The sequence below is a fragment of the Tachyglossus aculeatus genome, chromosome 7 (assembly GCF_015852505.1).
Source record: "Tachyglossus aculeatus isolate mTacAcu1 chromosome 7, mTacAcu1.pri, whole genome shotgun sequence".
Lineage (NCBI taxonomy): Eukaryota > Metazoa > Chordata > Mammalia > Monotremata > Tachyglossidae > Tachyglossus > Tachyglossus aculeatus.
Genome location: NC_052072.1, coordinates 62,115,235 through 62,129,303, shown reverse-complemented (window position 1 = coordinate 62,129,303; position 14,069 = coordinate 62,115,235). Strand labels below are relative to the sequence as shown.

The 14,069-nt window shown below is 44.0% G+C and overlaps 1 protein-coding gene and 1 non-coding gene across 3 annotated transcripts in view; both read right to left on the bottom strand.

Moving 5' to 3' along the window:
• The window catches only part of ERBB4 (erb-b2 receptor tyrosine kinase 4), a 1,221,345-nt gene that overhangs the window by 47,781 nt on the left and 1,159,495 nt on the right, over positions 1-14,069 (bottom strand). For both annotated transcript variants that reach the window (XM_038749108.1, XM_038749109.1), the window contains exon 21: positions 5,097-5,252. In XM_038749108.1, coding sequence (XP_038605036.1) covers positions 5,097-5,252 — 156 coding nt within the window. The remainder of the gene's footprint in view (positions 1-5,096; positions 5,253-14,069) is intronic.
• Positions 11,402-11,539, bottom strand: LOC119931150. Its single transcript, XR_005452007.1, has one exon. It is a non-coding gene; the product is annotated as a small nucleolar RNA SNORA7 (small nucleolar RNA).

The following is a 14,069-nucleotide window of genomic DNA, read 5'->3' as shown; positions in this document are numbered from 1 at the left end:
TTAAATTTACAGATGGGGTAACTGAGGCATAGAGAATTGAAGTGACTTGCCCAAGATTGCACAGCAGATATGTGGCAAAGCCAGGATTAGAACCTAGGTCTTCTGACACGCAGGCTTATGAGACTTCTCTAATTTAATTTAATGTCACTGCTCTCCTGAGATGCCTGCATTCATTCATTCAATCATATTTATTAAGTGCTTACTGTGTGCAGAGCATTGTACTAAGCGCTTTGGAAAGAACAATAAAACAGTAAACAGTGACCATCCCTGCCCACAACAAGCTCACAGTCTAGAAGGGAGGAGACAGACATCAATACAAATTAATAAAATTATGGATATATACATAAGTGCTGTGGTGCTGGGAGTGGGGGGAAGAGCAAAGGGAGCAAGTTAGGGCAATGCAGCAGGGAGTGGGAGATGAAAAATGGGGCTTTGCCTGGGAAGGCCTCTTAGAGGAGATGTGCCATCATTAAGGCTTTGAATGAGGGGAGAGTAATTGTCTGTCGGATTTAAGGAGGGAGGGTGCTCCAGGCCAGAGACAGGATGTGAGGCAGGGGTCAGCAGCGAGACAGGCGAGATCAAGGCACAGGGTGATGGTTAGCATCACAGGAGCCAAGTATGTGGGCAGGGTTGTAGAAAGAGAGAAATGAGGTGAGGTAGGAGGGACAAGATGATGGAGTGCTTTAAAGTCAACTGTGAGGAGTTTTTGCTTGATATGGAGGTGGATTGGCAACCAGCAGAGAATTTTGAGGAGGGGATGACATGTCCTGAATGTTTGTGTAGAAAGATGATCCAGGCAGTAGAGTGAAGTATGGACTGGAGTGGGGAGAGATGGGAGGTTGGGAGGTCAACAGCGAAACTGATGCAATAATCTAGGTGGGATAGGATGAGTGACTATTAACGTGGTAGCAGTTGGGATGGAGAGGAAAGGACGGATCTTGGCGATGTGAAGGTGGGACCAACAGGATTCGGTGACAGTTTGAATATGTGGGTTGAACAAAAGAGGAGTCAAGGATAATGCCAAGGTTACAGGCTTGTGAGACGGGACGGATGGTGGTGCCATTTACAGTGATGTGAAAGTCAGGGAGAGGATGGGGTTTGGGTGGGAAGATAAAGAGCTCTGTTTCAGACACGTTAAGTATGAGGTAATGGGAGGACATCCAATTAGAGATGTCTTGAAGGCAGGAGGAGATGCAAATCTAGAGAGAGGGAGAGAGTTCAGGGGAGGAGATGTAGGTTTGGATATCATCTGCATAGAGATGGTAGTTGAAGCCAGTAGTTCTCAGGTGCTGCTCAAGTCAAAAGAAAAGGCCCAACCACAGACATCAAAGTTTTATCATTGCTTTTTCTTGGCCTTGTGGAAAGGCACTGCGCCCGAGACTGGGGGTCAAGAAAGCTGAGTTCTATTTCCTATTCCACCAGCTGCCGAATGGGTGACCTTAGGCAACTCAATTAACTCCTCTGTGTCCCAGTTTTGCCATCTATAAAATGGGGATAAAATATTTTATCTCTGTCCCTTTTAGATGGTGAATCCCATGTGGAACAATGGCCTGGGGGAAGCGGTGTGGCAAAGTGGCAGAACTCCAGTCTACAAGCCAGAGGACCCGGGTTCGAGTCCAAGCTGTGCTCTTACCATGCCATGTGACCATGGGTGAGTCACTTACCTTCCCTGTACCTCAGTTTCCCCATCTGTAAAATGGGGGATAGTAACACCTGCCATGTGTCCCTATCTCACAGGGTTGTTGTGAGGGTTGAAATGAACTAAATAAATGTGAGAGCACTTTGGTTATCAGAGTGCTATAGCAAACTTTTGGGATGCAGTATGGCCTAGTGCAAAGAGCACAAGCCTGGGAGTCAGAAGGACCTAGGTTCTAATCCCAGATCCTCCACTTGGTTGCTCTGTGACCTTGAGCAAATCAATTACCTCATCTGTGAAATGTGGATTGAAACTGTGAACCCCATGTGGGACAGGGACTGTGTCCAACCTGATTAGCTTGTATCTGCCACTGAAACAGCATGGCTTAGTAGATGGAGCATGGGCCTGTGAGTCAGATGTCATGGGTTCTAATCCTGGCTCTGCCACTTGACTGCTGTGTGACCTTCGACAAATCACTTATCTTCTCTGTGCCTCAGTTACCTCATCTGTAAAATGGGGATTAAAAGTGTGAGACCGCCCCAGGGGCATTCTGATTACCTTGTATCTACCCCAGTGCTTAGAACAGTGTTTGGCACATAGTAAGCACTTAACAAATACCATAATTACTATTACTGTAATACTATACATATTATTATATGTATATATGTTTGTACATATTTATTACTCTATTTATTTATTTATTTTACTTGTACATATCTAGTCTATTTTATTTTGTTAGTATGTTTGGTTTAGTTCTCTGTCTCCCCCTTTTAGACTGTGAGCCTACTGTTGGGTAGGGACTGTCTCTATACGTTGCCAGTTTGTACTTCCCAAGCGCTTAGTACAGTGCTCTGCACATAGTAAGCTCTCAATAAATATGATTGATGATATTACTATTACCCCAGCACTTAGAACAGTGCTTGATACATAGCAAATGCTTAACAAGTACCATCGTCATTATCATCATTATTATCATTATTAGATCACAGGCCTGGGATTCAGAAGGACTTGGATTTTAATCCTGCCTCATTATTATTATCATCGGTTATTATTATTAACTGGCTGGCCAGGATCTATCGGCCTTTCTGCACTAACTCTGCCATCTTCCTCTCCCCGCCAACTCATTCTCTAGGTTTGGTACGTGGAAATCTGATCAGGATTTGCCATCTCCCACTGGAATTCTTTCATCTCCAACTGTTTCATAAGCCCTTCCTCTTGTCTGAAATACCCTCTTCCTCCTCTTTATTCTTGATGAGTTCCCTTTCCACTTGTACCTTACTCTTATGTCACACTGTTTCCTGTCTGGTTATTACTCCCCACCAAATCTACTAAACCACAGACCTCCCCTTTCTTGTAAGCTTTCCTAAATTCCCACCTCTTCCAGGAAGCTTTCCCAAGTTAATTCTCAATACCCCATAGCTGTATCAAGCCAACACTCACCTTTAGCATTTACATATATGCAATTACAAATTTTGCTATTTCTTTCTGACATATTTGTACTATATCTTAATTAATCCTTGTTCTTCCTCCTGCTCTCACTATTTATAAATATAATTTATCTATCTCCTCCACTAGACTGAAAGCTCCCTTAGGTCAAGGAAAATGCAATTTTTTTCTGCTACACTTTCCCAGGGGCTTAGTACAAGACTCTGTACTCAGTAATTGCTCTATAAATTCCAGTGATTGATTGAGTCTTCACTTCCCTTTACTTCCCCTCCTTTCTGCTAGTTGGCTTCCCTCCCCATCCTTCCATGGTTCAAAAAAGTCCATTTCTCTTTTTCCCTTATTTTTAGATCTGCCAGTCTTGTGAATTTATTTTCCTCATGTGTTTAACTGAGCTCGAAATCCCTTTCACTTACACCTTTAAGTTCAAATGTATGACTCTGGCTCCTTTTTATATGAGTAGGTTTCCTCTTCAGCTAGAGGAGGCATCTTAAGAACATGGTTAAATTCTTCCTTTTCTTTCATGTTTTCATGTCATTCCTTTGAACCAGATTTTGTGGTATTATAATTCAGTGTCTCAGGTATTTTAAATAAACTCAATTTTCCTATGGCATGGGACTTAGCAAAAAACTAATCTACAGTCCAAGTGAAATGATAGAAACTGGTAATAATACATAAATTTGGTTAGCCATTTCTTCTATCCAAAGAGATGAGCTTCGTTGGAAGTAGATTACCTAATTCCCTAACAATGCTTTCTTTTAAACATGTAGTGGGAATCTATGCTTGGTAGAACTGAATGTGTCCATGGTCAAAAGCTGAGGAAAATAAATGCCTGATACTGCTTCTGATGAAGGAGAAGAGAAGGTGTATGAAGAACATAGTATATAGTTTAAGACTACTAATATATACACTGAAACACTTGGAAGAACACAGAAAAGCAGCATCTTCAGATGACATTCACAGCTAGTGTAAAATAAATTAATTTACAGTTTTCTTCACAGAAAATTAAACTGTCGGCATATTTCTATTTAACAAAAGTTCAGTCAAGGATACTTTTCAATCTCCTATCAAAGTGGGGAAAGCTTGTAAACCTTGTATGACTAATGGCTTTGTCACAGGACATTCAGTGAATGAGAGAACTGTTTTGTAAAAGTTATTACATCTGGGTTATTAAGGCTAGCAAAATGAATCTCATCCAACTTTTTTTATTTGTTAAGCACTTGCTATGTAACAGGCACAGTACTTAATGCAGGAGTAGATACAAGGTAATCAGGTTGGACACGGTCCAAGTCCCACATGGGGCTCACAGTCTTTATCCCCATTTTACAGATGAGGTAACTGAGGCCCAGATAAGTGAAGTGACTTGCCCAACCTCATACAGCAGACGAGAGGTGGAGCCAGGATTAGAACCCAGGTTCTTCTGTCTCCCAGGAAGTGGTCTATCCACTAGGTGATGCTGCTTCATGTCTGTCTTTTCCAGCACTTAGTACAAAGCTTTGCACAAAGTAGACCTTTGATCATTACAAGGTACTTAGTAGTAGATTAGTAGATCTACTACTACTACTAATTAGTAGATTACTACTCCCACTCTACTATAACTACTTTGTAGTAAATGGCAACAAATTACATTGGGATCTTTTCCGCTGGCCCTCTTTTGTTTTGTACTTTCCCAAGTGCTTAGTACAGTTCTCTGCACATAGTAAGCACTCAATAAATAATAATAATAATAATAATGGCATTTGTTAAGCCATGTTAAGCTATGTGCGAAGTACTGTTCTAAGCGCTGGAGGGATAAAAGGTGGGACTCAGTCTTAATCCCCATTTTATAGATGAGGTAACTGAGGCTCAGAGAAGTTAAGTGACTTACCCAAAGCCACACAGCTGACAAGTGGCGGAATTGGGATTAGAACCCATGACCTCTGACATCCAAGCCCGGGCTCTTTCCACTGAGTCATGATGATCAATTGGTTGATTGATCTAGGGTCCAGCACTGTTGATTTAAAACAGGGACACTCACCTTTCCCCCATCAGCATTATACTCTTTCTCATCCCCTTCTAAGAGCCTGGCCAAGCCAAAGTCAGTGATCTTCACATGGTTTGGAGATTTCACCAGGACATTCCGGGCCGCCAGGTCTCTATGAACCAGACGTCTTTCTTCCAGATACATCATACCCTGGAGAGAAAACAGGACACAAAAGGATCCACAGGCATCCCTTAATGACTAGGTCATTCTTTCAGGCAACTGATTTCTTTGCCATTCCCTTGTAACAAGTTTTGTGTTTGTTTTGTTTGCTTTTTGGTATTTGTTAAGCGTTTACTATGTGTCAAACACTTTTTTAAGTGCTGGGTTCGGTAGAAGTCAGTTAGGTCAGGCACAGTTCCTGTCTCACATGGGACTCACAGTCTAAAGTAGGTGGGAGAACTGGTATTGAATCCCCATTTTACAGTTGAGGAATTTGAGGCACAGAGAAGTTTAGTGACTTGCCCAAGATCACACAGCAAGAAATAGGCAGAGTAATTGGCAGAGCTGGGATTAGAACCCAGGTCCTCTGACACTCAGGTCTGTGCTCTTTCCACTAGGCCACACTGTGCTAACTGAATGATGGAGAGTACAGATGTGCCTGAGAAGTTGTGGGGGAAACGGCAACAGTCCTTATTTCCCCTTTGAAACTATGTTGTGATGAAGATGCTCAGCATATGAAATCAGTGTCTTACATATTTACTAGCACATCTGTCCTGTTAAAGGAGTTTCAGTAATGAACCACCTTGGGCTTGACAGTAAGCAAACTGACCTTCTACCGCTGCCCAGATTGTTTATTTCCCAATGAAAATGAATATTGCACTCAGAGTGCGGATGCTGAAATGCCATTTCATGGAATCAAGACAACTGATTGTGCAGGTAAGCACAATGTCCTAAGGACATCACAAGACTTGGGTATCAGAACTCTAAGGCACCAGTGAAACCTTCTGAAGAAATGGCAGAGTCAATAAATACCCTCAAGCAGTCCTTTACCTTGAGGGTTCTATGTAAAATATAAGGTCGTATGACACAATCTCATTGGTGAACATGACTGAATATAAATTATACAAAGAAGCAAGAGTTCAAAGAAACACTGTTCGCTATTAAAAATACATAAATCTATTCCAGGCTGAAAAGATAGAACACTCTAGAGAAGTGTCAAGGAAATAGTTAACTGCATTTCAGCAGCAGGAAAATTCACAGCTATTAAGCTCTGCTGTTTGCTGTTAGCAAAAGGATTTCAGTGAATGAACAGTGTGAAAGCAGAGACCTAGAGAGTACGAAGCGTCTTTTCCAGTTTGGGAGGAGGAATTAACAGCAATCTATTTTTCTGCATTCATAGTTTTTTGGCAGGACACGGACATCAAGCAGGCAACAGTAAACAGAATTATTAAGAAACGTATTGCTGGCTGAAGCACACTTTCATGTCAACTGAAATCAATGCTGCTGGCAGTTAACATTAAAACAGGGAGTCTTTGAAGGATTAATAGTCTGACATCAAAACTATAACTGCAGAAAGCAGACATATAAATCTTAAAGGTCAAATAATTGTGAACCATAGGCCCAGTCTAGCAGAAAATAGAAGATTGCTTTAGAGGACATCATGATCAAAATCTGATAGCAAAACCTGGTAAACTCCAAGGACCAGGGATACACTAAGTGTCACTGTCCATTCAATGAGTATCTTCTGCACAGTATGATTCAGTGTGGTTTAAAATAACTCTGCAATTTTGGAAATTAGCACAAAGTTAGGGTTTATGTATTTCTCACTCTAATTCTTAGTGAGGAAAAGGAAAAGTTTCAAAATTATGAATACCTGAAGGCATAGAATATCCAACAGTCCAAGGAGCATAGGTATTCATCGTAAGTCTCCAATTTGTACTTCCCAAGCACTTAGTACAATGCTCTGCACACAGTAAGTGCCTCAATATATACGATTGAAAGAATGACAGTCTCACTGCACAATTTCTACCCTCACCAACTCTGAACAACTCTAAACAAACAGATGCTCTCAACACCACCTTCTCTGCTGAACTCAACTCACTCTCCATCCCTTGGTCGATCTCATACCACACACCCACAGCACTGGATCACCTCCATGTTCTGCCTCCTTCGCTCTTGTGCTCGAGCCACAGAGTGCTGCTGGTGGAAATGTAAATATGAGGCAGATTTTGTCCACTTCCAGTTTATCCTTGCCTGGCAAAATTATTTCTTGACCCTTATTGATACCAATGCCCATTTCTCTCCCAGTTGTTCCAGACGTTTAATTCCCATTTAGCTGTCAATGATCTCCTTCTTGCCAAATCCAATGGCCTCTACTCCATTCCAATCCTCCTTGACTTCTCCACTGCCTTCGACATTATGGACCATCCCCTTCTTCTGGAAACATTAAGCAACCTTGGCTTCATTGACTCTGTACTCTCCTGGTTCTCTTTATCTCTCTGGCCATTCATTCTCATTCATTCATTCATTCAATCATATTTATTGAGCGCTTACTATGTGCAGAACACTGTACTAAGCACTTGGGAAGTACAAGTTGGCAACATATAGAGATGGTCCCTACCCAACAGTGGGCTCACAGTCTAGAAGCACTTACGGACATTTTATTTATATTAATGGCTGTCTCCCTAACTAGACCGCAAGCTCACTGTGGGCAGGGAACATGTCAAACAACTCTGTTATACTGTGCTCTCCCAAGCCCTTAGTATGGTGCGCTGCACAAATTAGGTGTTCAAGAAATACGATTGACAGTCTAATTAGAAGACAACAGGTACTGAGTCCCCATTTTGCAAATGAGGGAACAGAGACAGGGAGAAATGAAGTTACTTGCCCAAGGTCACACAGTCAACAGGTGGTGGAGCCGGGATAAGAACCTCGCCACCCCCAGGGGTCAGCTGGTTTGGCCCGCCCCCCACCTCTGAGCAGACCATGCCCAGCCCCTTAGCCCTGGGCAGGTGGAATGCATCACTGCCTTATTCTTGAGGCAGCAGAGACCTTCAACACAGTCTCACAGGCCCGAAAGATGACCCCTCTGCCCCTAAACCCCCACCTTGAAGAGAACTAAAGCCCTTTAGGCTGTGGCCCAGATCCGTTGCGTTCTTTGTGTATTTCCTCCAAGCAGGCAGGCGGGCATGTTTTTACATAGGGAAAATAGTCACTTGTTGGGCACCTGTCCCAAGAGCTTCTTTAGAAAGGTTTTTCTCTGGGTCTGTGGCCTCCCTTATAGGTGGCAGAGTTGGGGTGTGCATCCCGAATACAGGGGACCCCGGGACAGGGAGAGGGAGGCATGGGGCAGCCCGAGGGTTGAGAGCCGAGCTCTCTCTCCCTTTCTCTTCCCTGATCATTGCCAGTCCATCAGGAGGATATACTGAGCGCTTCCTCCATTTAGGGTGCTGCACTAAGCCCTTGGGAGAGTAGGGAAGGAACGTGGTCTAGTGGAAAGAGCACAGACTTGTGGGCTCCTCCTCTACTTTCCACCTCGTACCTGAGGGGATCCCTCAAGGTTCAGTTCTGGGTCCCCTTCTTTTCTCCATCTACACCCACACTTTTGGAAAACACATTCACTCCCATGGCTTCAACTACCACCTCTATGTGGTTTATACCCAAATCTGCATCTCCAGCCCTTATCTCCCTCTCTGCAGTCTCGCATATCTTCTTGCCTTTGAGACATCTACACTTGGATGTCCTCCCATCACCTCAAGTTTAACATGACCAAAACAGACCTCCTTATCTTCACACCTAAACCCTGTCTTCCCCATGACTTTCCCATCTCTGTAGGTGGCACCACCATCCTTCCTGTCTCACAAGCCCGTAACCTTGGTGTTACCTTTGACTCCTCTCTATCATTCACTCCACGTATTCAATCCATCACTAAATCTCACCTTCTTTAAATCAGTCTTCCTCCATTAATTTTCTAGCATACTAAGCCACACAACCCCAGCAGGTAAATATAGCATTTATGAACTTATTTATACCCCATTCTCCGTACCTATGCCTATATATTTATTTTGATTGTTTATTCTGACCATTCTAGCTGTAAATATTTTCATATTTATCTCCCCTGTTACAGCGGAGCAGGAAACACATTAGTTCTTTTGTACTTAACTAGTGCAGTACATTCCACTAAGTTGGCACTAAATATATCTTATGATTACTACTTACTCATCATCATCATCATCAATCGTATTTATTGAGCGCTTACTGTGTGCAGAGCACTGTACTAAGCGCTTGGGAAGTACAAGTTGGCAACATATAGAAACAGTCCCTACCCAACAGTGGGCTCACAGTCCAAAAGGGGGAGACAGAGAACAAAACCAAACATACTAACAAAATAAAACAAATAGAATAGATATGTACAGGTAAAATAAATAAATAAATAAATAAATAGAGTAACAAATATGTACAAACATATATACATATATACAGGTGCTGTGGGGAAGGAAAGGAGGTAAGATGAGGGGGTGGAGAGGGGGATGAGGGGGAGAGGAAGGAAGGGGCTCAGTCTGGGAAGGTCTCCTGGAGGAGGTGAGCTCTCAGTAGGGCCTTGAAGGGAGGAAGAGAGCTAGCTTGGCGGATGGGCAGAGGGAGGGCATTGCAGGCCTGGGGGATGACGTGGGCCGGGGGTCAATGGCGGGACAGGCGAGAACGAGGTACGGTGAGGAGATTAGCAGCAGAGGAGCGGAGGGTGCGGGGTGGGCTGTAGAAGGAGAGAAGGGAGGTGAGGTAGGAGGGGGCGAGGTGATGGAGAGCCTTGAAGCTGAGGGTGAGGAGTTTCTGCCTGATGCGCTATTGATTGGTAGCCACTGGAGATTTTTGAGGAGGGGAGTAACATGCCCAGAGCGTTTCTGGACAAAGACAATCTGGGCAGCAGCATGAAGTATGGATTGAAGTGGGGAGAGACACGAGGATGGGAGATCAGAGAGAAGGCTGATGCAGTAGTCCAGACGGGATAGGATCAGAGCTTGAACGAGAAGGGTAGCGGTATGGATGGAGAGGAAAGGGCGGATCTTGGCAATATTGCGGAGCTGAGACCGGCAGGTTTTGGTGATGGCTAGGATGTGAGGGGTGAAGGAGAGAGCGGAGTCGAGGATGACACCAAGGTTGCGGGCTTGTGAGACAGGAAGGATGGTAGTGCCGTCAACAGAGATGGGAAAGTCAGGGAGAGGGCAGGGTTTGGGAGGGAAGACAAGGAGTTCAGTCTTGGACGTGTTGAGTTTGAGGTGGCGGGCAGACATCCAGATGGAGATGTCCTGAAGACAGGAGGAGATGCGAGCCTGGAGAGAGGGGGAGAGAGCAGGGGCAGAGATGTAGATCTGGGTGTCATCAGCATAGAGATGATAGTTGAAGCCGTGGGAGCGAATGAGGTCACCAAGGGAGTGAGTGTAGATTGAGAACAGAAGGGGACCAAGAACTGAACCTTGGGGAACCCCCACAGTAAGGGGATGGGAGGGGGAGGAGGAGCCTGCAAAAGAGACTGAGAATGAATGACCGGAGAGATAAGAGGAGAACCAGGAGAGGACGGAGTCTGTGAAGCCAAGGTCAGATAGCGTGTTGAGGTGAAGGGGGTGGTCCACAGTGTCGAAGGCAGCTGAGAGGTCGAGGAGGATTAGTATAGAGTATGAGCCGTTGGATTTTGCAAGCAGGAGGTCATTGGTGACCTTTGAGAGGGCAGTTTCCGTGGAATGTAGGGGATGGAAGCCAGACTGGAGGGGGTCAAGGAGAGTGTTGTTGTTGAGGAATTTGAGGCAGCACGTGTAGACAACTCGTTCAAGAAGCTGTACTCCTATTACTATCAATTAATCGTATTTATTGAGAGCTTACTGTGTGCAGAGCACTGCACTAAGCGCTTGGGAAGTACAAGTTGGCAACATATAGAGACAGTCCCTACCCAACAGTGGGCTCACAGTCTAGAAGTGACTATTACTACTACTACTACTACTAGTACTACCACCACCACCACCACTGCTGTGCTTATAGGCCTGGGGCATATACAAAACATCCAGATGAAATATATCTCTATCCTTCACAGGACTCACAATCTATATGGTAAGAAGAGTAGGTACCTTGTGACTATTTTGTTGTTGTCTTATGCTGTAGAGTCGTGTCCGACCCATAGCGATGCCATGGACACTTCGATCCCAGAATGCCCACCTCCATCTGAAGTCATTCTGGTAATGTATCCATGGAGTTTTCTTGGTGAAAATACGGAAGCAGTTTACCATTGCCTCCTTCCATGCAGTAAATCTGAGTCTGCACCCTCAACTCTCTGCCATTGCACTGCTGCCCAGCACAGGTGAGTTTTGACTTGTAGCAGATTGCTTTCCACTCACTAGCCACTGGCCAAGCTAGGAATGGAATGGGTATGCCTCTGCTTGACTCTCTCTCCTGTAGTCTAGACCAGTTGAGTACTGGAAACTCTCCAGGTGTGACCCTGAGAGGTGTGTAACTATTCTATAGAGGAGGAAAACAGTGTCATAGTTGGGCTATATGACTTGCCCAGGATCATGCAGCTGGCAGTGGAAAAGCTGGGATTTGAACCTAGGTTTCCCATATTCTCCCTCTATCACATTTCTCCTCTATACTGTAAGCTCTTTGTGCACAAGGAACATGTCTACCAATTCTGTTAAATTCTACTCTCCCAAGCTCTCACTACAATCCTCTGTACACGGTAACTGCTCAATAACTATAATTGATTTATTGATTTCACCTCTCTCACCCCTCATAATAACAATAATGATAATAATTTTAGTATTTGTTAAGCGCTTATTATGTGCCAAGAGCTAGGGAAGATACAAGGTAATCAGGTTGTCCCACATGCGGCTCACAGTCTTAATCCCCATTTTACAGATGAGGTAACTGAGGCCCAGAGAAGTTAAGTGACATGCCCAAAGTCACACAGCTGATAAGTGATGGAGATGGGATTAGAACCCATGACCTCTGACTCCCAAGCCTACGCTCTTTCCACTGAACCACGCTGCTTCTCATAGCTTTCCACCTTTATCATCAGAAACCTGAGGGGAGTTCCTAGGGAGCAGGGTTTGGGGTATGGGCTAAGGGGTATGGGCTAATTATGGATCCAAGACCAGTTTAATACAAATGTCTTTACAATAAAAAATAATAATTTTGGTATTTGTTGAGAACTTACTATGCTTCAAGCACTGTATTTAGCACTGAGGTAGGTATAAAATAATCAGATTAGAAACATTTCCTGCGTACATGGGCTTCACAGACTAAGTAGGAAGGAGAATATGCATTTAATCTGCTTCTTACAGATGAGGAAACCAAGGCACAGAGAGGTTAAGTGACATTTTTTGGTATTTATTAAATGCTTGCTATGTGCCAGGCACTGATCTAAGCACTGGGGTAAACAAGGTAATCAGGTTGGACACAGTTCGCATCCCTTATGGGGCCCCATTTTATACGTGAGGTCACTGAGGCACAGAGAAGTTTAGTGACTTGCCCAAGATCTCATAGCAGACAAGTGGCAGAGCTGGGACTAGAACCCATGTCCTTCTGACTCCCAGCCCATGCTCTATCCACTAGGCCATGTTGCTTCTCAAGGTTAGACAAAAGGCTTGATAAGGTAACTGAGGCACAGAGAAGTTTTAAGTTACTTCCCTGACATCTCACAAAAAACAAGTGGTAGAGTCAGGATTAGAACCTAGGTCTTCCCTCATAGGCCCATGCCCCTTCCACTAGGCCATATTGCTCAACACTTTACTGATTACACCTTTTGGCACCCACAGTGATTACCCATCTCCCTCCTTGGTGTTTCCAAGAAATTCAGTTCACTTGTGATTCCTTACTTGTGAAGTCCCTTGACAACATGCTCCAGAGGAGCATTTATTGAAACAGAATCCTAAATTTTATTCCTCTATTAGAATTGATTTACCCAAACTGAGCAATATGAAAGAGGTGTCCTTGATGAATTACTTTTTTTTCAAATCAGTGTTTACAGGAAGCCGGTGGAGGGGCCAGTTTCTCACTGTGCTTATTTTCTATTCTGTAACATGAAATGCATTTACTTCTCTGAACACCAAAGGAGAAAGTTGATCTGCCCAGCCCTGGGGAGCTAAAAGATGTCAAGAGAGACCTGACTTATTCTGATAATAACTCCTGCTCACCACCTCCCAGGCCATGCCACCATATCATCAAACAGTTATAGGGAACTAGAAAATTTCAAGCTGCAGCTCCAGCTCACAGACATTAATCTCTGAAGTTGGCAGGAGTATGCTTTCCTGTTTTCATTCTAATAAACTGAATCCTCTTTAATAGCAGGAAGCTTCAGGAACCCGAGCTTCAAATGATAACCTTGCCTCTTTTCTACCTCCTTTTCTGAATGCTCCCTCCCACTATCTCCTGGGGAAAAAAAATGTCCAAAGCTCGATGAAAAGCCTACTGTAAGACTGTAGATAAGTACATTCTCAAGGTAGGAAGACAGACTCTCTCGTTGAAGTAAGCAATCAGCTCCAACCATATTCCACGTGAGCAGGGAACTGCAAAAGCTCTGTAATAGAAAGAACTTGGATGACTCAGTCACTGGATAAATACGATTTGCTCTATGGTTCCAGTAACTCGTTTTAGTGAGAGTAACCCAGGACTTTGGTAAGCTGAACCAGGAAACTAAAATGGAAGGAATCGATCCAAATGTCCTAAAATTAGTATTGTCCCAGCTAACCCAGAATGCCTGCCTTGACACTTCTTCGGTGGTTTGTCTTCTTGTAAATGTTTGGACATCTATATTCCAGTTGCTGCACATTCAGTGTGTGCTCATTTTCAGCCTGACTGCATTCTGGGGCTTGTGCTATGGGTGTGCCAGCATGTGGGGGGATTTCACCTCTGCACTAAGTCCTTTCTCCGGCCTACCACTGTCACCGAAGGTGGTGATCCAGTTTCTACATTCTACTAAGTCTAAGTAGGAGGGAGAACAGCTATTGAATTCCTTTTTGCAGCTGAGAGAACTGAGATACA